Below are 24,802 nucleotides of genomic sequence, written 5' to 3' on the forward strand. Positions count from 1 at the left end.
CAAAACTACAATTAGGAACCAACTTGAACCTATAGAATATCAACTAATACGGCACCATAGAAACTCCTTAATAAAAGCCCCATATGTTAAAGTTTTGGACCCAATTCTTGAAGCAGCATACATAGCCAATTTCCAGAAATAGCGTATTCGTGGGTGGCAAGTTATTTGCCAACAAATTCTCCTAATAACGGTCATCTTTTAAATCTCATAAAGAATGCAAAACTTTAGTAGACACATTTTAGTATCTAGGAGTCATGGACGCAAGGCTCCAATCCCAAACCACGCTCCATCTAAAAAAGAGTATTGTTAAGATCCACCAATAGATGAAAACGTAAATAAATGAAAGCAGTTTTTTTTGTGAAAAGACAACTATTTTACTACGATATATCCCAGGCTCTCACAAGAACGAATTTCGCTCGTTTCCAAGATTTAAATGTCAATTTTACCTGCTTTGTCAAGCAATTTTCAATTGGAAAAATTCAACTTATATGAAACAACTGAGCGATTTTTTCAGCAATTTTCTAAACACAACATCTTAAATGATGAAAGACCCAATTAGTACTAAAAATTATTTGCGAACAAAGGGACACAAATAATTAGTTTTTGTTATGAAGGCATAGAAGTAAAACATCATCCTGGTCTATTTCAACCACGCCGTTCAATTTTGAATATCTTGCCAGTAAATGCTGGGTGCCTTGAAAATCTTGTACAAACAAAATGGCAACTAAACTTGCCCACTGATGCAATTTTGTTTAGTGTGAACCAAGAGTTACATACTTTATATAAGGCAGGGCATCGGTTAGATGTTTTTTTTGGAGGAGTCTATTCATATTGGACGTATTTAACTACCGCATTTAAGTCCTTTCATAGTCACCACAAAATAAAAACTAAAAAGCTTACATTATATTCTAAAACCTTGTGAGGTATTAAAACAGCAACACATTTAAGGAAAAAATTTATTTCAAAATCTTTCCAACATTCTCCCAGCCATATTTCTCAGGCTACCATACACCTTAGATGGCGGACTACCTAAAATCAAATTACAAATGGCTCGTTTTGCAACTTGAATATTTTGATACGATCCCAAAATATGTATCTTTGTATTTGCCAACACAATACGCGTTTTCGTCACATTTTCGATTGTAAACTTAGTCCTACCGCCTTTACCAGCAAGTCGTCCAACAGCTCTAGCCATGTGATCACCCTTTAAAGAGCTTTTCACATCACTAATCTCAAAAGAATCAATAAATAGATCATCGAGTCGTATGAGGGCCAAAGCATCCTCTACATCAAAGCCATAAACAAAAGCGCGCACAAAATCAGTCGCCTTTTGTAAATTATTTACATCACTATTTTTTCCATTTCGAATTTCAACTTGTCTTGCTTTGAGATTGAACCTGATTTGCAAATGAAGGTGTTCAACAACGGGTGTGAAAATTTTCATCCAATTATCCTTAAGGGGTGTGTATCGGTTAGATGGCACTGGGATTTTCCGGATTTCTGTTCCATCAGCTTGCTTTTCTTTTTTAGCAGGTGGAAACACTGGACGAATTGCTTCTTGTATTACGGTTTGCTGTTCTTCCTCTACTTCCATAGTATCTGCTTTCTGACTTGTAGAAATCTTAGTGGAGCCAGATGTGCTTTCTGTCATGCTTCAAGCAAAATACTAAAAAGTAAAGAAAAATTGTATGAATGAATCAATGAAATTTATTTCTCTTTTTTAAACAGGATTACAAACAAAATAATAATAAATGAAGAAAATAGAGGAAAAAAGAAACGTTATGAAATACAAAGCAACAAACAAAACACAAAAGGAAGATCATCTAGGGAAACAGCCAAAATAAACAAATGAATTACATTTTACACAAAACATGTAAATTACACTTAAAGGGGTTTTTCCGCCGTCCAATTGTTAGCTAACAAAAATTTGTTTACTACTACTACTAACAACTCACCGCAGCACCAAGCCGCCTGAGGCCAACAGAGCTTAGCACGCTCCTCGTCCGTCCCAATCTATTTAAAGCCATTCTTTTTAAACCCTCCCAGGAGGTTCCAATTTCCTTTAAATCTTCTTTATGACGTCCTCCCACCCCAGACGGGGACGACCTACTTTCCATTTAGCCCTAGACGGTTGGCCGAAAAGAACAATCTTCGGCAATCTGTCATCCACACAACATGCCCTAGCCACCTCAACCTTTCTTGCATTATAGCCCAAGAGAGCGGTATTGAACCAACAAAATTTGTTTGGACAGCGGAAACAGAATTGTTAGCTAACAGAAATAGTTAGCTCACAATTCGCAGAAACATGATATTGAGCAGGAAATTCAAAGACAAATTCGGACCAAGATAGTGTTGCTGTGAGTTTATTTCAGCTTGATAATACCGAACTGACATCAAAGCTTTGAAATTTAATTAATAGAATATTTCAAAGTGGTCATATCTTATAGAAAAAAAAACATAAATATTAATGCCAGCAAGTGAAACAAAGGTACAAAACATTTTCTTAATTGGCAAAGTACATTGAATTTAGGCGCAAATTAAAATTAAAACCAGTGCATAAGCTTTCCTAAAGTAACTGTTTAGTGCATTGGTCCACAGTAAGTGGATCAACCTAGTAAAAAATATATTTTGATTGCATAAGTGAAATCATTAGATTTTTGATCATATCAAATTGCTATGACTACGTGGCACTTTCGTTGTTTTCCTATTTTTTCAACGGAAGGATTGATTTTTTTCTTTTAATGAGATTACCAGAAAATATGTTTCTATAAAACTAAAAGGGGAAAGGAAGAAAAATAAGAAATAGCAGCAATCCTCGATTCTCTATCAATATTGTAAGCATAAAAAATACCCATCTTGCTTATTTTTGAATATTTTGCTTTAAATTCCCCAATAATTTCCTTCAACAAGTATTTGATTTGTTAGAGAAATCCTCTAATAATGTTAGGTAACAGTTTTTAGTTGGACAGCGGAAAAACGATTGTTGGGAAAAATGTTAGCTAACAGTTTTCTGTTGGACAGCAGAAAAACCCCTTAAATGAGACATTACACAATAAAATAAAAACTTTAAGAAAATAACCCATAAGAATCATGGTTCAGATCAAGAAAATTTTAAACTTAATTTGTCTTTCAATAATGGCGTTAAGAGTATCTGTAGCTCCATGTTTTGTGGTTATTCTTGAATTTCTAGCCCAAGGTGGGAGATTAAGAAGGCATTTATAATACTTATAATAATAAGAACGGAGAGCTCTTTCATCCTCTTCCAACAGGATTGGCCGAGAGGGTGATAACAAGAGTATATGCAGGATAACAAAACACTACAAAGGCGTGGAAGTAAGAAAAGGGGTAAGGAGAAATTTTCTGCCAGCAAGGAGTCCTTAGGCAAGGCGGACTTTTTCAGCCAAGAGTTGAACAAGAGCCAAACGAATCGATTTAAAGTTTGACACAATTAGATGGTCAAGATAAGTAGCCTAATAGTGCTAGAAGCAATAAAAACTTGATTACCGAGCTTAACAGAACTGGCAGGCGGCTGTTGAGAACAGGGGTCAAACACAAGCAGTTCACTTTGACTCTCATTAAACAGAAGACTAATCTTATGATATGCCATTGCCAGTCAAAAAAGAATTTCTTCAACTTGGAAAACGGTCTGCCAGGATTCAGGATATCAGCAGCATTATTTAACCAATTCAAAAGAGCACTATAACTTTTAATTTCCGATCAAATGAGCCTTCTACCAATATTCTAGGACCACTGGGTCGATATGAGAAAAGACCAAACAAAAAACCAAACAATAAACATGCATCTGTGATCTTTCTTCTAGTAAAAATTACAAATTCCACGTTTTTGCTGATAGGAGCTTGAAACATCTACAGTAGGGTTCTCTGATATGCTGAATCCAATAGTGTGATCTTCATTGAGATTATATGACTTTTGGGGGGTGTTTTCCCCTTTTTTCATAAATCAGGCAAATTTTCTCAGGCTTGTAGCCTTTGATTGGTAAAACCAAACTTAATAAAACTAATAAATTTGGAATGAGCATCATAAACCGATTCTTTAAATATACCTATTGGTTTCAAAATCCCGTCTTTAGAGTTTTGGTTACTATTGAGCCGGGTCGTTCCTTACTTACAGTTCGATTTCAACAAACTTTAAGATTCTTTAGGTTTTCTGGACAGTCATATTTTCAACATTCAGCAAACATGTAATGGTCAAAATAAGGGGCATTGTCGTTTCCAATAGACATAAAAACCTGTTGATCATTGAATAAAGGCAGTCAATCCACATTTGCATTTAGTAATACAAATGCAAACATAATTCTACCCAATAAACTGAGGGGAAGGGGCATCATATATATTGTAAGTAAAAAATGCATCTGAAATACAAAAAAAGAGTACAGTTTTCCTCAATATTTTTTCTATAAGGGATGTCCCCAAGATATAGGGTGAGGCCTCCTCTTATTATTCTACCTATGAATATAACCACATATATACCTACTAGAATAAAAGGGTCTGATAACAGGCTTCCAACCCAATATAAGTATATGAATATAGAAAAGTATATAAAAGCATATAAAGTAGGGATAGAACTAGGCTGAAAAGGAGGGAAAGCTGAAGATAAAAATTTATATGACGGTAAAGGACAAACACAGAGATTCGTAAGGTACCGGGCTGGGTTCTGAGGGATTCCTAAAGATATTCTTTCATGCAGGAGTGACATGCATACATGATAATTCTCACCAAGATTCACCTGGAAGGTGTCTGAGGGAAACTTAGACCTCATTGGCCTAATACATTTAACTGGACAAAATTAAGGAATTGAACTTGTCAAAAGAAGGTAGAGCCAAGGTTACTTAAAAATTAAGCTTTAAGTCAGGAGATAGAGGACTCTAACTGATTAAGATAGCCAGGTTTATCACAGTAAAAATAGGCTAAGTCCATATCTGATGGATGTGATTTTGTTAAAACTCATTCATATTTAAATAAAGAGGTGGGAGAGGTTTTTGTATTTTCAAAAAACCCTCTTATCCTTCAAAAGTTTGACTTGTGTGCACCCAAAATATGTTGATTGTATTCTTGTGTTAATTTTTCCCCTGATACTGACCTAATCCCTTACTTTGGATGAATCACTGTTTTTTTTAGAATGGTAGACTAATTATATACCTTAATTATTAAAATTGTGGTTGCTGAAAGACTATTGAGAGGCTTTGATATATTTTACATCAAACTTGATGAAATTTACTTATTTTAAATCAGCATGAAAAGTAATTTTTGCTATTTATTAATTGCTATGAAAATTCCTTTTTTTAGTTTTGGTTACTATTGGTCCAAGTTGCTCCTTACTTACAGTTTATTCCCACGAGCTGTTTGATTCTATACCATACATTCTATATGTATGGTATAGAGTATACGTAGAATGTTCTGATTTCCTTTCGTTTCTTCATTCTTTTTATTTTTCTTAATTTGCCTTTGGCTGCTCAATTTTACGTGAGGAGAAAATTTAGCGGGTGGGAGGGAATTTTACAGGGTGAATAAGTTGGACCCCTTTGTAGCTATATATCTTGTGTAATGAACAAATCAAGAAATTTGTGTTTATTTAAGCTTTAACTTTGCTCTTTATTACCATAAGATAAACTTTCTGTTTTTAATTAATTGATCACACATCCTCTAAGGTTTTATTTAAATCACTGTCTTTGGAAAAAAGCCTTTCTTCCATTTAACTCATTGTTTTTCCTTTTTTGTATGATAGAAAGGCAATGCGGTCTTTGTTGTTACTCACTATAGGGCAAGGCCGTACCCATGATTTTTTTTTTCGGAGAGGGTTTTACTCAAAGCGTTTTTTCGGGGGGGGGGGGTACACAAAAAACATAAAAAAACGCATAAAAAATTTTTATATCCATTTTTTACGTTTTTACGAGTAAAAAAAATTTTTGGGAGGGGTTCAAACCCCCCTACCCCCCCCCCCCCTGGGTACGGCCATGCTATAGAGAACAATAAAAAATTAGATGACAATGCGGTTTAGGCTAAACAGAAGTTACAAATTATCATAGCCTCTGGTGTGTGCACTTTCAAACAGTTTGTGGTAATAAACAGTAAGTAAGGAGCAACTCAGCTCAATAGTAACGGAAACTCTAAAAACAGGAATTTTTGATAGCAATAGATACATCAAAAGAATCGAATTTTTATGCTGATTTCAAACATATAATTTTCGTCAAGCATAGTCTTACCCACCAAAAGTTACGAACCTGAGAAAAATTGCCTTAATTTTGAAAAAAGAGAGAAACACCCCCTAAAAGTTATAGAATCTTAATGAAAATCACATCATCAGATTCAGCGTATCAGAGAACCTTACTGTGGAGGTGGCAAGCTCATATCTGCAAAAATGTAGAATTTCATAGTTTTTTGCCAGAAGAAAGATCATGGACGCGTATTTATTTTTTTTTTCCAAGGGTGATCCTATTTACCCAGTGGTCCTAGAATATCGCGTGAGGGCTCGTTCAAACAGAAATTAAAAGTTCTAGTGCCCTTTTTAAATGAGCAAGAAATTGGAGGGCAACTAGGCGCCTCTCACGCTCTTTTTTTCCCAAAGTCACCTGATCAAAATTTTGAGATAGCCATTTTGTTCAGTATAGTCGAAAAATCTAATAGCTATGTCTTTAAAGATGACTTAGTCCTCAAGGTCCTCGAGGGAAGGGCTGCAAGCTATGAGCTTTGCCCATCGTTTAAATATAGTATTGGTTATTTGGAAGTATACAGACGTTTTCAGGGCAGATTTTTTCTGGTGAGGGTTGGGGGAAGTAGGTCCCATGGGAGCATCTTTCCATGGAGAAATTTTTCATGGGGGAAGAGAATTTTTCATGAAGGGGGCGCCGGATTTCCCACCATTATTTGACAAACAATCAGAAATAAAAAAAAACAAAAAAAACGAGTTTTTTCAACTGAAAGTAAGGAGCAACATTAAAACAAAAACGAGCAGAATTTATTGCATATATGAGGGGGGTCCGCCCCCTTGTTAATAACTCGCTCTTTATGCTAAAGTTTTTTTTTTAGTACTTTCAAAAGAGCTATTTATTCTAATTAAACGGTTTTTGTGATTCAGGGGTCATTCTTAAAGAAATGGAACAAAATTCGAACTTCAAAGCGTAAACAGCGATGCATTGACGAGAGGGCGAACCCCCTCATATACGTAATTATTTCTGTTCGTTTTAAGTTTTAATGTTGCTCCTTACTTTCAGTTGAAAAAAACTTGTTATTTTATTTAATACAATCAGGACCGGATATAAAGCTTTGACGTTCTTAGGCCCAAGCGTTTTTGCCACTCTGCTTATGCGAGATTTTCGGGGAAGTCCCCAAAAATTTGGGGATAGTGGAAGCACTGAACAGAATGAAACTGATGAGCCATAAGTAATAAAAGAGAGAGGTGATACCAAACTCCTAGGCCCGGGCATATTGGTAAATCCAGGCCTGTTTACAATGGTACACATTACTGAAATTTTAGCAGACGGTCAGTATCTATATCTAAAAGCCAAAACCATTCTTTCGTGATCTAGTAATTGATAAATTGTCTTACATTTAGCAAAAGTGGCGTTTAGATACTCTTCTGAACTAAATATTATCTATCTATAATAGGCGGCGCCATCGCGCTGCCCATTATAGATAGCCCTATAATAGGCAGCGCAACCCCCCCCCCCCACACACACACAGCCCTCAGGGCAAGGGTTGTAAGTTCTAGAAATCAGGTCTTTGAGGATTACAACCCCCCCCCCCCAGAGCCCTCAGGGCAAGGGTTGTAAGTTATATTGGGGGGTATGAAAGATTTTTATAGAAAGCATTGTCGTAGAAACTTCAAAAAGGGCTCATTTGATTGAACATTGAAATGGCTCGTACCCTTTTTAATAGTCGGAAGTGATTAGAAGGCAACTAACACCCCTTCCACGCCCACTATTTATCCAAACATTTCCTATCAAAATTTTTAGATAGTCATTTGGTTCAAAATAGTTAAAAGGTCCGGTAAGGATATCTTTGAGGATGAGACTCCCCCCACAGCCCTCAGGGTAGGGGTTGTAAGTTATACTCTGGGGGCATATAAGGTTTTTATTGAAGGTTTTGTCGTAGAAACCTGAAAAAGAGCTCATTCGATTGGAAATTCAAAGCGCTAGTGCCCTTTGTAATAGTCGAAAGTGATTTGAGGGCAATTCCCCCCTCTCACGCCCACCGTTTCCCCAAACATATCCAATCAAAATTTTTAGATAGCCATTTGTTCAACATAGTTAAAAGTTTTCGAAATTAGATCTTTGAAGAGGATAACCCCCTCAGAGCCCTCGGGGCAAGGGTTGTAATTTATGGCCTAGGGGCATATAAGATTCTTATAGATAGTTATATTGAAGAAACTTCCAAAAGCGCTCATTCGATTGGAAAGTAGAAAGATTTGTGCCCTTCTTAATAGTCGACCATTTCCCTGGGGGCATATAAGGTTTTTATAGATGGCGCTGTTGTAGAAACTTCAAAAAGGGCTCATTCAATTGGAAATTAGAAGGATTTGTGCCCTTTTTAATAGTCGACCATTTCCCTGGGGGCATATAAGGTTTTTATTGAAAGCGTTGTTGTAGAAACTTCAAAAGGGCTCGTTTGATTGGAAATTGAAAGGGCTAGTGCCTTTTTTTAACTATATAAGTGACTGGAGAACAACTAACGCCCCTCTCACGCCTACCATTTCCCCAAACACATCCAATCAAAACTTTGAGATAGCCGTTTTGTTTAACGTAGTTTAAAGTTCTGAAAATTAGGTCTTTGAGGATGACAACCCCCTCGCAGCCCTCAGGGAATGGGTTGTAATTTATGCCCTGGGGGCATATAAGGTGTTTATAGAAAGCATTGTCGTAGAAAGTCAAAAATGGCTCATTCGATTAGAAATTGAAAAGGGCTAGTGACTTTTTAAATAGTCGAAAGTGACTGGAAGGCTTGACATTTTTATAGTAAAGATCGATGTGGGTACAAAGTATTATTATTATTATTATTTTTTTTAGACAAGGGAAATTCGTAGGGAAAGAGTTGTCGTAGGAACATTGAAAAGGGTTCATTCGATTTAAAATAGAAAGGGCTAATGCCTTTTTTAATCGTCAAAGATGATTGGAGGGCAGCTGGTCCCTCCCCCCACGCCCTCCCATTTTCCCGTTAAGTTTAAAAACTAAATATTGCCTTAAGATTAAATCAAAATGCACTGTGTTAATGCTAATTCCCAATAAGACATCTCAGCAGTATTCCAAGAACGACTGAGGGTATAATGTTCAAACTTTCGGGGCTACTTCTGCTCTTAAAATTTAACCAAATCAAAATAGCGTAAGTGTACCCAAGCTACCGAAAAAAGTAAACATTTTTTTTTTTGCAAATGGTATCAAGTTTTCTATTTCAGGTCAACTAGAGGAGGTATTAAACTAAATTAAACACTACTATTTGTACCCAGATTTTTAAAAGGGTGTATATTGTTAAAAATTGCTGAAAATTTTTCTTCACTATAGAGTCTTAAAAAAAGAAAAGATTTAAAGTATTATTTTCTTTTTTCCCTGAAAAGACTATGTCAATATAAAACGAACAGAAATTAATTAAAAAAAACTTTTTCACCCAAAATAAGTTTTTCAAACCAAAAATGAGCAAAAATAAAATCAAATAATCTATCAAGCGTGAAACTACCACATATCAGCATCGATAAATAAATGAAACCCAAATGAACAGAAATTACAATAACCAACCAAGTCAAACTAAAAAAAAGCAGAAATTAACATGAGTAGGTCTCAAAACCCCTATGCCTTCCCAAGGCCAGAACATAAGTTGCACTTTACTGAAAAAAATAGAGATGAATGTGCATTGTCAGTTTAATATACATATACTGATATTTAGTAATCAAAATGTTAATATTATTTGATTTATTAAAGTTATAAAAGTAAAAACATCTATATTTTTTCAGTAAAGGGCAAATTATGTTTTGGCCTTGGGAAGGCATAGGGGTTTTGAGCCCTACTCATGTCAACTTCTGCTCGTTTTGAGTTTGACTCTGTTATTTGTTTTAATTTCTGTTCGTTTTGGGTTTCATATATTTATTGATGCTGATTTGTGGTCGTTTCAGGCTTGGTACATTATCTGACTTTATTTTTACTCATTTTCGGTTTAATGGAATTCTTTACTTTTCTTTGAAAAACTTATTTTGTGGAAAAAGTTTTTTTAATTAATACAGGAAAAAACGTCCCAAGGAATAAATGTTTGTCTGTATTGGATTCCAGCACTTGTAGGTATTGAAGCTAAGGAAAGTGCATATAAGATGGCTTAATGGGCTGGCGTCTATGATCTGTTTGAGCAGTGCCTTTGGACAAGTGAGAAGTAGAGTACAAAAACAAGGAAAGGGTTTTATAAGCTTATGTTGAGCCTCATTTTAGAAGTTAGCCTAATCCAACTATGAATTTATATGATCAGAGATCCCCTCCCCTAGATTTGATCCTAGAAGACTAGCTAGGACAATTTTTAGACTTAGAACAGACCATGTTAAGACAAATACAGTTCTCCATAAATGAAGGGCAGGCCCTACACCAAATTGTGACATTTGTTGTGTGTAATATGATGTTAAGCAAATTATTTTTGCTTGTGAGAAGTTTGAGAAGTTTTGAGCAAGAGTTGAGGTAAGGGATAAATTTATCAGGAAATTTGGTGCTTTAACTTTAATATGTATTTTGGGTCAAACCCAAAATGCTTAAGTGGGTTATGAAGCTCTCTGTGAGATACATACGTCAGTTTATAAAGGAAATAGGTTTCCATTGAATTCTGTAATAAGGATGTAATATATTTATATTTTGAAAATAAAAATGAAAAAATATATTGAACAAAGAGAAATAGAAAAGACGAAAAACAAAAATAAAAAAATAGTCATTAAAGGTGAAAACAAAAAAAGAATGATGACAGACAATAAAGGTTTATTGGTTTTGATATACATTATTTTGTAATTTTTGATTAAGTGGATTCTGGTAAGTCAATAAGTGTTTCTATGGAAATAATGCAGTCAAAAGACAAAACTGTATTTGGTGAATCTCGACGTGAAACAAGATAATAGTGGAATATGTTACATATCCTCTCTGTACATCGTTTTTTTTTTAAAATCCTTATGAAGAAAAGTATAGTGCAAAGAAACAAAAAATAAAGGCCAAGTGTGTAAAGAGCATGTTATATTGCTTGTATATGTCCTCTTATGAACAACAACAACAAATAAACATTAGGCAATTGAAGAGTTTATTTTTATGTTATGAACTAAACACTCTGATAACAAAAGCTCTTACTTTTTACATTCTAAAAGTTCCATTTATTTTATCTCCAGACCTACTTCCAGTTTATATGCAAAATACCTTTTCTAAACTAATATCTATAAAAGAGATGCCTTTGTAAGGGTAGGAATTAGCATATCTGCAAAGAGTGCTAAGAGGCACATTGAGTGGTATATTCAAGTTTTGTCCAGGAAATTTACCAAGAAAACTAAAACTTTACCCGATTATCTATTTAATACTCTTTCCAAATATACCCATAGTGACTTTATTAATTTTTATATAATGTTGCCAGTTAAAAGACAAACATACTCTTCAATACACCTTTTAAATATACTAGTTGCTACCCTTGAAAATGTGCCGATGCCATTCTTCCCCCTCCCTAAAGAGACCAGATTTAGCCCAAGGCTTTATGCAAAACTTTGCTTCCTTTTTTAAATTAACTAAAAAAACAAGTTTTTTTAACTGAAAGTAAGGAGCGACATTAAAACTTAAAACGAAAAAAAATATTCCGTATATAAAAGGGGCTGTCTCCTCATCAACGCCTCGCTCTTTACGCTAAAGTTTGACTTTCTGACCAATCTATTTCTTAAAACAATAAAAAGATTTAGCGTAAAGAGCGAGGCGTTGAGGAGGGGACAGCCCCTTTCATATACAGAATAATTTCTGTTCCTTTTAAGTTTTAATGTCACTCCTTACTTTCAGTTAAAAAAAACTTGTTTTTTTAGTTAATTTCTGAACGTTTCTGAATTAATTCAGCTTTGATTCTGGCTCACACTTGGGGGCGAACCCCCTCATATACGTAATAATTTCTGTTTGTTTTAAGTTCTAATGTTGCTTCTTACTTTCAGTTGATTTTTTTTGTATTAATTTAATTTCTGATCGTTTTTTAACTATCGCTGGTAAATTCGGCGCACCCATTCATAGCAATGTTCCTTACCCCATGGAAACTTCCTCCATAGAAAGATTATCCCGAGTAATTCCCTCCTCCAGCCCCCCCCCCCCCAGCAGAAAAAAATCCTTCCTGAAAATGTCTGTATACTTCCCAATAATCAATACAATATGTAAACAATGGACAAAGTTCATAACTTGCAGCCCTGCCCCTGGGAACTGTGGGGGATTAAGTCATCCTAAAAGACATATTTATTAGATTTTCGACTATGCTGAACAAAATGGCTATCTCAAAATTTTAATTAGGCAAGTTCGCGAAAAAAATGAGCGTGGGAGGGGGCCAAGTTGCCCTCCAATTTTTTTGGTCCCTTAAAAAGGGCACTAGAATTTAATTCCACTCGAATGAGCCCTCTTACGATATTCTAGGAGTACTGGATGGATAGGATCACCCCTGGGAAGAAAAACGCAAATCAACACACATCCTTGATCTTTCTTCTGACAAAATTCCACATTTTTGCAGATAGGAGCTTGAAACTTCTACAATGGGGTTCTCTGATACGCTGAATCCGATGGTGTGATTTTCATTAAAGTTCTATGACTTTTAGAGGGTGTTTCCCCCTTTTTTCGAAAATAGGTCAAATTTTCTCAGGCGCGTAGCTTTTAATGGGTAAGACTAAACTTGATGAAACTTATATATTTGAAATCAGCATAAAAACCTGATTGATTTGAAATATCTATTGGCATCAAAATTCTGTTTTTTGGAGTTTTGGTTACTATTGAGCCCGGTTGCTCCTTACTTACAGTTCGTTACCACAAACTGTTTGATTGGCTTTATTAGTATTTTCTTATGAGAAATTAGCAGGAAAAAATAATGGAAACACACAAAACCAGCAATGTTTTGTATACAGCCTAGGGCTATGTCTGGTCCTGTTAGGGAGGGGGGGGGGTGTATTGCAAGGGTAGTAATTAGTATACTTGTATATACCCAGGAAATAGTTTTCAAGTGACTATCTTAACCCTTTACATATTACTAGGGCTGAAAAGATTGAATAGATTGACAGCTATTTATCTTAATTTTGACAAAAAATGTTTTACCTTAATTTTGGATCTTCAGTCTGTTTTTCATTTGCTCTAGTTTCGAAAACACAATTCCTATTATTTTAACAAGATTCCAAGCCATACCAAGGCTTTTTCCTAAACTTAAGAAATAGTTTTGCAAATATTTAAAACCATATAAATCAGGGTTTAGCAAAGATATGATGTTCATAACACTTCCATTGTGCCTCACGTTTTGAATGCTTTGAAGTAATGGTTCTTGTGAACAAAACGTAAACACGGCTTTGAAATTATTTGCCTTTTATAATGCAGACTATAAAAGGCTATCAAAGGTCAGTTTCCTAAGGAGGACATAGGGGCAGGGGCAAATCTCCAGCGTTTTTATTGGGGGCAAGAGGGATCCATATTTGGATAGTCAAAGGGTATGGGCAGTGGCCCATCCCTTTTTGTTGGGGGGGGGCAATGCCCCTCCCAAACAACACCCCTTCATAGAGGTAAGGTAGGTACTTCAAATACTTTCATAAGGAATTATCAAGGCACTACATTCATTTCTAAGGATTTCCTTCACCTTCCTCAACTAGTTTCTGAGATAGACAAAAAATCCCTCATCTAGGATTTTATCAAAGATGGATCAAGATGTATGTTCATCTTTTAACTGGTAAATTATCTAAACACGTCTAGTTTTTACTATCATAATGACATCCTAGCCCTCTCCCTTAATTGGGTTAGAGATACATTACATATGCTAAACAAAAAAGTTTGGTGATTTTTTTCCATTTGGAAAAAACCCTATCCCACAACCCTAGTATTGTGAAAATATTTGCCCAAATTATACATTCCCCTCCATTTTTCTGTTTCTTAACTTTGTTAACATTGCTTCAATTTCTGGGTATTAAGTTGAAACAAAAGTATGACACATGACAAAATATATTGAACAGATAAATTTGGCTACAGCTACATATTTGCAAGGTTTATCCACAGAGAATCTCTTGACTACATTTTTTTTTTTGGCACTTCATAAAGTAATTTTTTTTTTCATGTTTCATTTTGTAGTGGACCTGTTCAACTGACACTATTATATGAAGCTTTTTTTATAATGTTTCCTTGTGGAATGGATATACTAAATCAAACATTTGTAATGCATGGTCCTTAGTCTACTTGTGGTCCTTGATGGTATTGGATGTGGCATGCTTTTACTAGCTATAGCACTTCACATTTGTCCTGCTGTCATATGTTAGATTGTACTATTATTTGTGAAATAAGTAATACTATTTTAAATAAAATCAAATTCAACGAGAGGCTTTTTTCATTTCCAACACATCATGATTGCAAATATTCTTTCTACTTATTCTCTACATGCTATAACTCTGTTTATTTAACACAAGATCTATTTTAAGAAACACCCAACCAAGATTTTTATTCATGAACTTGAGGTCTCTCTGCAATAATGTTTGTTTTATTAATAGAAGCAAGATTACCAGATATTTTATTATGTATCTTGATGGTCTTTTGGTCATACCCATGAGCATGTCACCAAAGCCTTTGCTGACAATCTCTCAGAGCCTTTGTCCTTACTCTTTAATGAAATTACCTCTACTGGTAAATTCCCAAATTGTAGAAAACTAGATTTTATTCCTCCTGTAAAAAAGAAAGGTAACAAGAAAGATTCTGATGTTGTCCATCCCATTACTCTTACTCCAGTTTTTTTGTTCGAGTTATATAAAAGTTTTATAGCTGAGTGGTTGAAATTAAAGATAATGCCAAATGTTGACCAATGACAATTTCGAAACTTATGCTCAACATCTACTTCAGAATTTTGATTGGGGGATAAGACAGGGTTGGACATACCCTTTAGGGGAAAGGGGTTTCCAAAAGATACAATCCTAAACATATTTTTAAGCTGAGTGAAAATGGATTTTTGCAAATGATCTTATAATGGACACAAAACACCAAACAGTAAAAAAAAATGATGATCTAGGCCTGCCTTAAGTCTTCAAAATAATAGTTTTCTTCAAGCAGAGACAAAGAAAAGTCACTAATTAGAAAAGATGCTAGATGATTAATTAAAAAAATTAACACAATACATAATAATTAATACACACATAACACAAATATAATCAAAAATTTAGTTGGCCATCCTGCTTCCCCATCTGTCACGTGGCAGAGGCTCACTGGTATATTCTTGGTGCCCACCAGTCCTTCAACAAGAAATCTCATTGAGGGACTTGGCCATGGAAGAAGAATAGCAACTGATCTGTCTACCTGTTCTTTGATAGATTCAAACTAACATTCAGAAGGGGTCCAGCATTAAGGACCAGTTACACATATTCTTGTGAATTGCATGGAAATTAGTAATACAAATCTTACATCTATGGTATCCCTGCAAGTGATATGCCAAAAGCTCTGGCAACTCTAGTAAAAAGTCAGCAAGCCAACCCTCTATTCAAACAAGGACATTAACTCTATTTTTGTACAACATTTTTTAGGCATGTTATGGATTAAGAATTGTTTTTATTTATTTATTGTAGTTTCCTATGTGAAGTAGACCTGCTAAACTGATGCCTTTCCAAGGCTTAGACCTATTTTGACAAAAAACTTAACATTTTAGCCTACCTTGTTGTTGGATTTTCAGTTGTCTTTTCATTGGCTTTAGCATAAAAAAAATACCATCCTAGTTTTTCAGTAGGATTTTAAGTCATATAAATTTTTCCTGATTTTAAGAATAGATTTTCAAGTCTTTGAAACTTTACTAGACAAAATTGGGTTTCAGCAAAGATACGAGGCTCAAAACATTTTGCTTGTGACTCATCTGAGCAGTAGATGTGTTTCATAAGGTTTTACTTTCTTATCACAAGGACTGTAGAAGCTCATCAAAGGTCAATGCTCTTTGCAAGGGAAGGTAGTAGAAGTAAGCACTTCATATTTTTTGTGCTCATTCCTGATAAATAGTTGGTTTACCTGGAGATCCAGAGATGGAAGAACACAACCTTAAAGTTGAATACATTCTAATATCTGGGCATTGGAGAAGCTCTATCATGAATTGTAGACCATTTAGAGGCACTGAACCTAACAGACCCAAAACAAGTCCAAGAACACACTAATCAAGTTTATCCTAGCCCTCAAACCAACAGCATAAAAAACAGCTATATGCCCCCCCCCAAGGTCCAATGTAGGATGCCCAGAATGATATGGTTAGAGCTTCCTAATCTGTTCAGTATCCAGGCTCAGGGAGTAATACTGAGGACAGATCTAAGTAAATCAAAAGGAATACAAAAGAGGCAGCCAAAAAAGATCCTTGGGAGAAGAAAACAAAAGCAAAAAAAGTGGATCTCTGATAAGACCATCACACTCACACCAAAGAAGCATCAACTGGGCCATGATGGACTCCCAGGACCTCAGGAAGCAATGCCACAAGCTAGATTACCAAGACTGCCAGAAATATTGGGATGAAATGGCAGGGGAAATAGAAAAGGCTACATGGCACTCAAATTTGAAGAAACTCTACCAACTTTGAAAAGAGGCCTCTTGTAAAACAATCATACAACTACAATAAGAAGCAATGCTAGTACCCTTCTCATATATAAGGACAATATTATAGAAAGACATAAATTTCACTTTCAAAATTTGCTTAATCCTATAACATCTCCAGACTCCAGCAACCCTCCAATACCAACAATATTTTTGCAATAACAGTAGTTCTCCTAATTGGCCTAGAAGGAAAAGTAGAATTGTTCAGTGTGGCCCTTAGGATGATGTTAATGGTGGATCACCAACTTTACAAGTAATCCAGGCACTCATCAAGAAAATGAAGAATTACAAAGCCTGGGAATCAACCCAATCCCAATAGAAATCTTGGTAAAATTCTACTTTAGCTACTTTTGGCTATCTTGGAAAGGGGTTAGGCTAGGAATATGAAACTTTCAAAAATGGGTCTACAGGCTAAAGTTTGTCCCAGTAAGGTATTTTGAAATACCTACCTCCACTCCTTCTCCCTCTAGAGGGTGCTGAAATTTGCCTACATGACAGGTCTGTATAAAATTTTGTACCTACTAAAATTTTGACAAAACAACATTTTACTTTAATTTTTAGTTATCACTTTCTTTTTCTTTGGCTTTAGTTTTGAAAATGCAATTCCTGTTATTTGAGTAGAATTTTAATCAATATCAAAGTTTTTTTTCAAAATTTAGGAAATGTCTTTGCAGATCTTTAAAACGTTATAAACTGGGGTTGAGCAAGGTTGTGAAGCTGAAAATAATTTTATTGTTCTTCATTTAAGCAGAAGATCTATTTTGCAAGATTTCACTTTTATAACACACAGATTTTTAAAGGTCAGGACCCTCTAGCGGAAGAAGGAGTGGAGGTAGGTACTTCAAAATACCTTCATGAGACATACTTCAGCCCTGAAAGCTTCATTTTCCTAACCTAACCTCTTTCCAAAATAGATCAAAGTAGCTAAAGTAGAATTTTACCAAAATCTTCAAAGCAGTGCTAGGTCTAGCTCCAAAACTTCAGGTTCTTTTCACTGCAATTTGAATGCTAGAACCATTCCCTAATTAATGAGACTATTATAATCCCTGCATTCATGAAAGGTGAAAAATTTGAATGCCAAAACTACATTATCCCTCATTAGCATAGCTTTGAAGATATTTGTTATTGTTCTCTGGAATTGCTTCAGATCTACAGGAAACTTGACATCCAAACAAAAGGGTCATTCTTTTACTCATCTTTGTGCAAACATCTTACATCTTTTGACAAAGAATGCTTAAAAGTGAAATCTTAGCACTAAGATCTTACATCTTATAGCATTCTTTTGCAAATGTCTTTCATCATTCTGCTCTATGGTGTTCTTTGCATTTTTTTTTCTAACATCAGTGAGCTGTAAGATCTTAGAACAAAGATGAGTTAAAAGAACAGAAATCTTTGTAGAAAGATGTGAGATCTTAGACAAGGGCGGATCCAGCCTTTTGTTCTAAGGGAGGGGGGATTCTTAGTGAAAAGAGTGGGGGTAGTGTCCTTTTTGTTGGTCAAACAAGGCTGATTTTTTCCGCGTTTTAAGTGTCCCTGTTGGTTTCTTATTTAATGAAAATGGGGTTTTCATATATTACAATAATGCTTACAAAAACTGTACTTGATCAACTGATAACTGTTTGCAAAAAAAAATTCAAGCTTCCTGGGTTCACTGTTTGCAAACCTGTTGATTACCCTGTCAATGCTGATGTTGATGTCACAGTGCACATTAAGGAGGGCAAAACCACTAAGTCTAGTTTGCCTCATCTGTGCTCTGAGCCCGGTTTTCAGTTTATGTAAATTTGAGAAGCTACACTTGGTAGATACCACACTCACTGGAAGAGATATAAAAATAGCAAGAAGTGAGCTGACATAAGGATATAGGTCTCTGTCACATTCCTTGGCAGTTTCTTCCGCTGAACGAGGAAAAATACCTCCTTCTCTTTTAGCCAAAGCTATCTACTTCTCCACACCTGCACTTCTGCCAAAACAAGTATTGGACTGGTGGACAGCACAGTTAAGCCAAGTTGACCATACATGCTAGAGATCTCTTTGGTGGAAGATTGCAGCAAATCATTGGTACAATTCACAATATTTGATGGCAGCCGTACAGTTAACTGGAAAGAGTTCAGCATGTCTCTTGAGAATTAGCTCTTAAGTCACTTATGACTGAGTCAAGCATAGGTAGAAAAACAGCATGCCAATAATATTCTTCAGGCATAGTATGAGCTTTATTTCAATGAACCTGTCTTTGTGTAATCCTTGGAAATTTGACAGACAATTGGATTTCATCTAGCAATTTTTTTACTTGCTTGAATACTAATGCAAACTTTTCATCACACGTTTCCCATCACTTTTCCAGAACATCTAAAAGATCGGAAACGTGGCCGTTGGCTGCACACAAGTCCAAATTCTTCTTCTGGAATAGCCAACTAAGAGGCAAGGTCACAGCAAAAATGCTGCATAGACACTGAAGGGAATCCACGAATTCCACACTATGTAATTACCTTAATTACCTTAAGTCATACTTCGGAGCAAATTAAGGTCCATACTGGATCTGTTGTTCTCTGGCTCAAATGATGGCAAAAATTTGTCACTGTGTTAGGGCCCAGTGACACACCATAGGAGAGGTCTGCTGGAGAGATGCAATTTAAGCCCACTTGGTAACAGTGTGCCACGAGGTAGGTATGGCCTGTAAAGACCATTCTCAGTGGTATAGAGCTGACACCGCCGCACAACAGCAACTTCAGATTGAGTATGCGCGAGGGTTGGGTATGACAAGCAGCATCAGCCTCCTAGCATGACACTCATTATGATAAAGTTGGCATCAGTCAGTAGTTGAGTGGGACGGACAGTCCCACTCATATTTCCATGGCTTGTTATTCCATTCCTTGTCAAGTCTGGACTTGAAGGCCACAGCCGTAGGTGCAGTTGCCATCTCAGCTTGAAGGCTATTCCAATCGTTGACAACATGCTCGAAAAAGAAGTGTTGCCGCGTTCGTGTTTTAACAAAACATTTTGACAGCTTATGTTAGTGTCCTCTTGTCTGGTGCTGACTTGAATGTTTGGTAAAGAGGGGGTTATTTGGTTGTGTGTTATACTTGTAAGTCAGCATCATATCACCACGGCGGCGTCTGAAGACAAGTGTTGGCAGCTGCATGCGTTCCAGTCTCTTGTTATATAGGAGATCTCGTAGGCCAGCTATGCTTTTCGTGGCACGTCTCTGAACTCCTTCAATAAGACTGGTGTCATTCTTATAAGAAGGGGAGGTGAGACACGTACCAAAATCCAAAACGGGTCTAACTATAGCCTTATAGAGCCTTAGAAAGACTGTACAGGAGCGGCTGGTTATAGTGTGTTTGAGGAGACCAAGGCTTGAATTTGCTTTTGAAACTGCTTGTTGCCAGTGGCCGTGGAACTTCAGTTGTTCATCTATCAGCACTCCTAGATCTCTTTCTTCAGGACTTGTCTTTAGTACTAAGCTAGTCAGTGAATTGGGATTGGACATGCTGTACTGGTGACGGAGGTTGTTGCTTCCAAAGTGAAGGACACTGCACTTTGATGTGTTGAATTCAAGTAGCCAGTCTTGTGCCCACGTTTGTATTTTATGAAGGTCATGCTGCAGACTTTGTTGGTTTGCAGGCCCAAACAGCTTGGAGTCATCGGCATAGAAAATGATGTTGTTTTCTGTTCTGTTCAGCATATCGTTGATGTATATAAGGAATAGGGTAGGGCCCAAGACAGTACCTTGGGGGACTCCGCTTACAACATCACATGGTTCGGAAAAGGCCTTATCGCCATTAGTTGTGAAGAGTCGAACCTGCTGACTCTAACCAGTCAGAAAGTCCATGACCCAATCAACCACGTCCGAGTGGGTGCCAGCTGCTGAAAGTTTCAATCTGAGATGGCTGTGTGGTACCTTGTCGAAAGCCTTGGCTAGGTCCAGTAAAATCAGGTCCACAGGGGTTCCTTTCTCCAGGTAATCTGTTATGGTGCTATATGTCTCAAGGAGATTGGTCTCAACCGATTTTCCTGGCAGAAATCCGAGCTGGTCGGGGGAAAGTATATTATTATTACAGAGATGTGTCAAAATATCAGCATTCACAATCCGCTCAAGGGTTTTTGCCACCGCTGAAATCAGACTGATGGGTCTGTAGTTTTTGGCTTTGGTGCGGTCACCTTTCTTGAATATTGGGGGTGACATGGGTCAGCTTCCAGTCTTTGGGTACCTTTTTTGAGTCAAGCGACAGTTGGAATATATTGCATAGTGGTTTTGCAATTTCTTTGGCAAGCTCCTTCAATAGTCTTGGGTGCAAATTATCAGGACCGGCGGACTTATTGACGTCTAGTGCTTCAAGTCGCTTTTGGACGACAGGGGGAGAGTAGAATAGGTGGCATTGGGTTAGGGATGTCGTATGGTGGACTATGAGGAAGAGGACCATCTGGTTCATTGGTGAAAATCGACGCAAACTGCCTGTTGAGGAGTTCGGTGATGTCCTTCAAGTTGGTCACTTCCTTGCTATCATCTGTACTGACTGCTTTTACTGACCGTCTGCTATGGTCCTTACTTGATACATACTTCCAGAACTTCTTCGGGTTATTTTTACTATCATCAGCCAGCTTGGACTCGTACGGTGCGTAAAGTTGTTTAGTTAGGCTTCTTAGTTTGTTTCGAGCTTTCGCAAACTTTTGGTAGTGTTCTTCCTTCCCTCCTTTATTGTACTTTCTCCAGTACCGTCCCCTCCTGTTTCTTCCCTTGTGTAACTCAGGGGTCATGAAAGGCATTGTTTTGGGCTTTGGCGTGAGTTTTATTGACGTGTGTTTTTTTTGAAGTGTAAGTAGCTCGTCCTTTAGGTTAGCCCATTGTTGGTCGACGTCCCCTTGAAGTAAAGGTGACCAAACTACGCCTTCCAGCTCTTTTCTGATCGCCCCATAGTCTACATAAGTTTTCTTTATGTAATCATTTTTTATCTTACAAAATGACACATTCACTTCCAGGATTAGATTATTACTCTTTCCTAGAGGAGGTAAGTAATTTATGTTCTGAAGCTGGTCTTTATCCCTTAGCAACACTAGATCAAGTAGAGTTGGTCTCTGGAAGAGTCGGCCTCTAGTAGCTTGTTTAACTCTCTGGCAGATATTAAGGTTGTGAAGGCCGTCTGTGAATAGATTTGTGCTTCTGCTTCTGTCCGGAAGTACAGGTATATAAGGATATCCCTCCTTCCATATGAGGTCAGGGATGTTGAAATCACCAGCTATAAAAAGGTTCCCCGTGTAATTCATAGTTGCTTTATGCAGCATTGTTGCTATTGTCCGCTCGGTTTCTTGGAAATCAGAGGCAGATGGGCTTCTGTAAATACAGCCTACTCTGGTTATTACTCCACCGCCGTCATCACATAGGTCGAACCATACAGATTCAACAAATTGTGAGTTACCTGGGATACATAATCATTGTATACTATAACATGTCTTGAATAGCGCCAACGGACCTCACCTGCATTCTGAAGACTGTCGGTTTGCCATGACACCATACCCTGGAATCTTAACATGGGAAACTTTAGGCCTTTTTCTACTGGACTTGGGACAAACCTCGGTCAATAGGATCAGATCATAATTTTTGGAATAAATCACGGATTTCAGCTCGTTTAATTTGTTAGGAAGTTGGTCGACGTTAGTAATTAGAGCATAAAAATCTGTACTTACTCGTTTTTGGTGTTGCTTACTCCGGTCGTTGGTCCTGTTGCCCGGTTGATCCAAGTCCTCATCTGTTTTGCCTAAAGTGGTTGCTGGTGACTTCGAGTTAGCAGTGTAGTAGATTACAGAGCTTGTTTAGGTTTCCAATGAGCTGTCACTAGTCATGGATGAGAGTCTTTCCGTAGAAGAAGCACTAACATGTTCGGTAACACCCATATTTACATTATTTACATAGTTCACAACTTGGAAATCTACATCTGCATCGGTTTTGGAGGAGAGACTTCTCCTCCGCTTTTCGCGATTTTTGACACAATACGAAGTTCACGGATTGCGAGGTTTTTTTCACCACCAGCTATTCTGTCCTTAAGCTCTGCAACAAGTGCTTTATATCTCTCTTGATCTTGTTTCGATCGATCATGGCGGAACTGTACTGCTCCTTTCCTTGAGAGAGACTCTTTCAAGATCTGTTTTTTAATTTGAAAGGATGAAACAGTAAACAAAAGGGGCGGTGCTGTATTCTAGGTTGGATTGCTAGCCTGTATATTCTGCTTTAGGCGATAGACATCAGTTATGTGACCGCAATTGATTCTGTACTCGGTTGATAAAAACTGCTTGAGAGCGTTAGTGTCATCAATGGAAACGTCAATACCGCATACAACAATGTTGTTTTTTCGTGACTCTCGGTCTTTTTCAGCACGGATGATCTGTTGTACTTCGGATTCTAACGACTGCTGAAAGTTAGAACTAAGTGCTCGGACTTCTGCTTGCACAATTTGCTTCGTTTCATCCACGCTACATTTTGAGGATAGGGCCACTTCCACATTATTTACTTTGTCTTTTATAGAACCTAGCTCAGCTCTAAGTGCACTCTTAGTTTGCACAATGGTATTGGAGAGACTACTCTGAAGGTTTCCTATTGCTTGCGTGATCACAGTAGTGATATCTTGGATAGTAGCTGAGGGTTGGGGAGGGATAATGGATCTAGGGGTGGTCACATTTGATTTGCACCAAACACAGTCCCAATTGAAACCATTTTTCTCCTGCATTTTGATGAGGAGTTCATACTCTGCGTTAGATATTTTCAGGCAGTCACAACATACCCATTTCCCACACCCATCACAAAGTAATGCTTTAGAGTCCTCTTCTAGGTCTGAAGTACATAACAGGCATCTGTCCACATTTTTCTGGGGGCTCTCTCTGGGACGTTTCGATTTTGGCGGCATTTCGGGCACGAACAAATTTTCCACCAACATGAAATTGTATTGGCAACACCGACAGAAAAAATTCAAGATATATAGACGTTGAAATCTCCAGGGAATTAAACTTATGTATTATTAGTTGGAAAACACCTAAATCGAATAAATCTCCAAGGTGAGTAACTATAATTTAACACTTTAGGGTCTAATGATTATGAAAATAATACATTAGGATTGGAAAAATGTCTTAAGACACTCAAATTGAGCCAATAATTCACAAGTTAAATTTCACAGGATCATATGGGTTTGCCTTGACAATTTTCGAGGTAGACAGAATGTGGGAAGTGCAATACCCAAATCACCTATTCCCAGCAGTTTAAGGATTAAAATCCCGCTGGTACCAATTCGGCCTCTTGTTTGTTTGCTATTGCTCCCTTCTGCACAAATTATCCACTAAAAAAAAAAAAAAAAAAACGCGAAAACGGACAAGCAAACGTAATCAAAGGAGGTTCTATTATTTAACGTTTGGCAACTGCGCTTTATTACTGGCTGCAAATTCGGAAGAAGGAGAAGGACACTGAATTCACCTTGGCCTTATTTACAAACAAACAAACAGCTGCTGTCACATGCGTCTTTGCCTTTGGAGCAGTTACTGATTCACTCCAGTGACTAATGTGTTCCAAAGACTGGATGATTTTTGGAAGTTCAGACACAAACTGCATAAGTGACTCATGCCACTTGATCCACCTTGTCCACATTCCCATGAGCTTAGCTTTCAGAACCTTATTCAAGACGTAATTTCTCTTTGCAGATGCATTAAAAAATGTAACAACGTCTTTTATAATGCCTATGGCATTTCTGATGTTTGAAACAGCTGAGCTTCTTGACAAGGAAAGGATCAGGGTGTGGTTAAAGCAGGAACAACAAGACCCAGTTTTAGCTTTTTTCTGAATTTCCATTACAGCACCACAGTTATTTGATACCACCATTGCTCATCCATCCATCCTGATTCCAACACAGTCAAATATATTCAAACCCATTTCTTCCAAGAGGCTTAGAACTAGCTGATCAATCAATTTTCTGTTGACAGTTGGCTCTTTGTCTGCAGCAGAACTTTCAAAGGTGGCATGATGAATGTCAACAAAACCTATGAAGTCCT

At 37.0% G+C, this 24,802-nt stretch overlaps 1 protein-coding gene across 5 annotated transcripts in view; it reads right to left on the reverse strand.

The window, feature by feature from the left end:
• Positions 1-901: 901 nt before the first annotated feature.
• Positions 902-24,802, reverse strand: part of l(1)G0004 (RNA-binding protein pno1) — a 29,641-nt gene continuing 5,740 nt past the window's right edge. For 3 of the 5 annotated variants that reach the window (XM_089094046.1, XM_089094029.1, XM_089094037.1), the window contains exon 2: positions 902-1,666. In XM_089094046.1, coding sequence (XP_088950172.1) covers positions 962-1,651 — 690 coding nt within the window. In that variant the 5' untranslated portion in view covers positions 1,652-1,666 and the 3' untranslated portion in view covers positions 902-961. Of the gene's footprint in view, positions 1,667-14,724; positions 14,880-24,802 lie in introns of those variants that run through there. The other 2 variants (XM_089094021.1, XM_089094012.1) reach the window with 2 other exon arrangements.

Source organism: Artemia sp. Qi Xiang Cuo, chromosome 1 (assembly GCF_049724085.1).
Source record: "Artemia sp. Qi Xiang Cuo chromosome 1, ASM4972408v1, whole genome shotgun sequence".
Taxonomy (NCBI): domain Eukaryota; kingdom Metazoa; phylum Arthropoda; class Branchiopoda; order Anostraca; family Artemiidae; genus Artemia; species Artemia sp. Qi Xiang Cuo.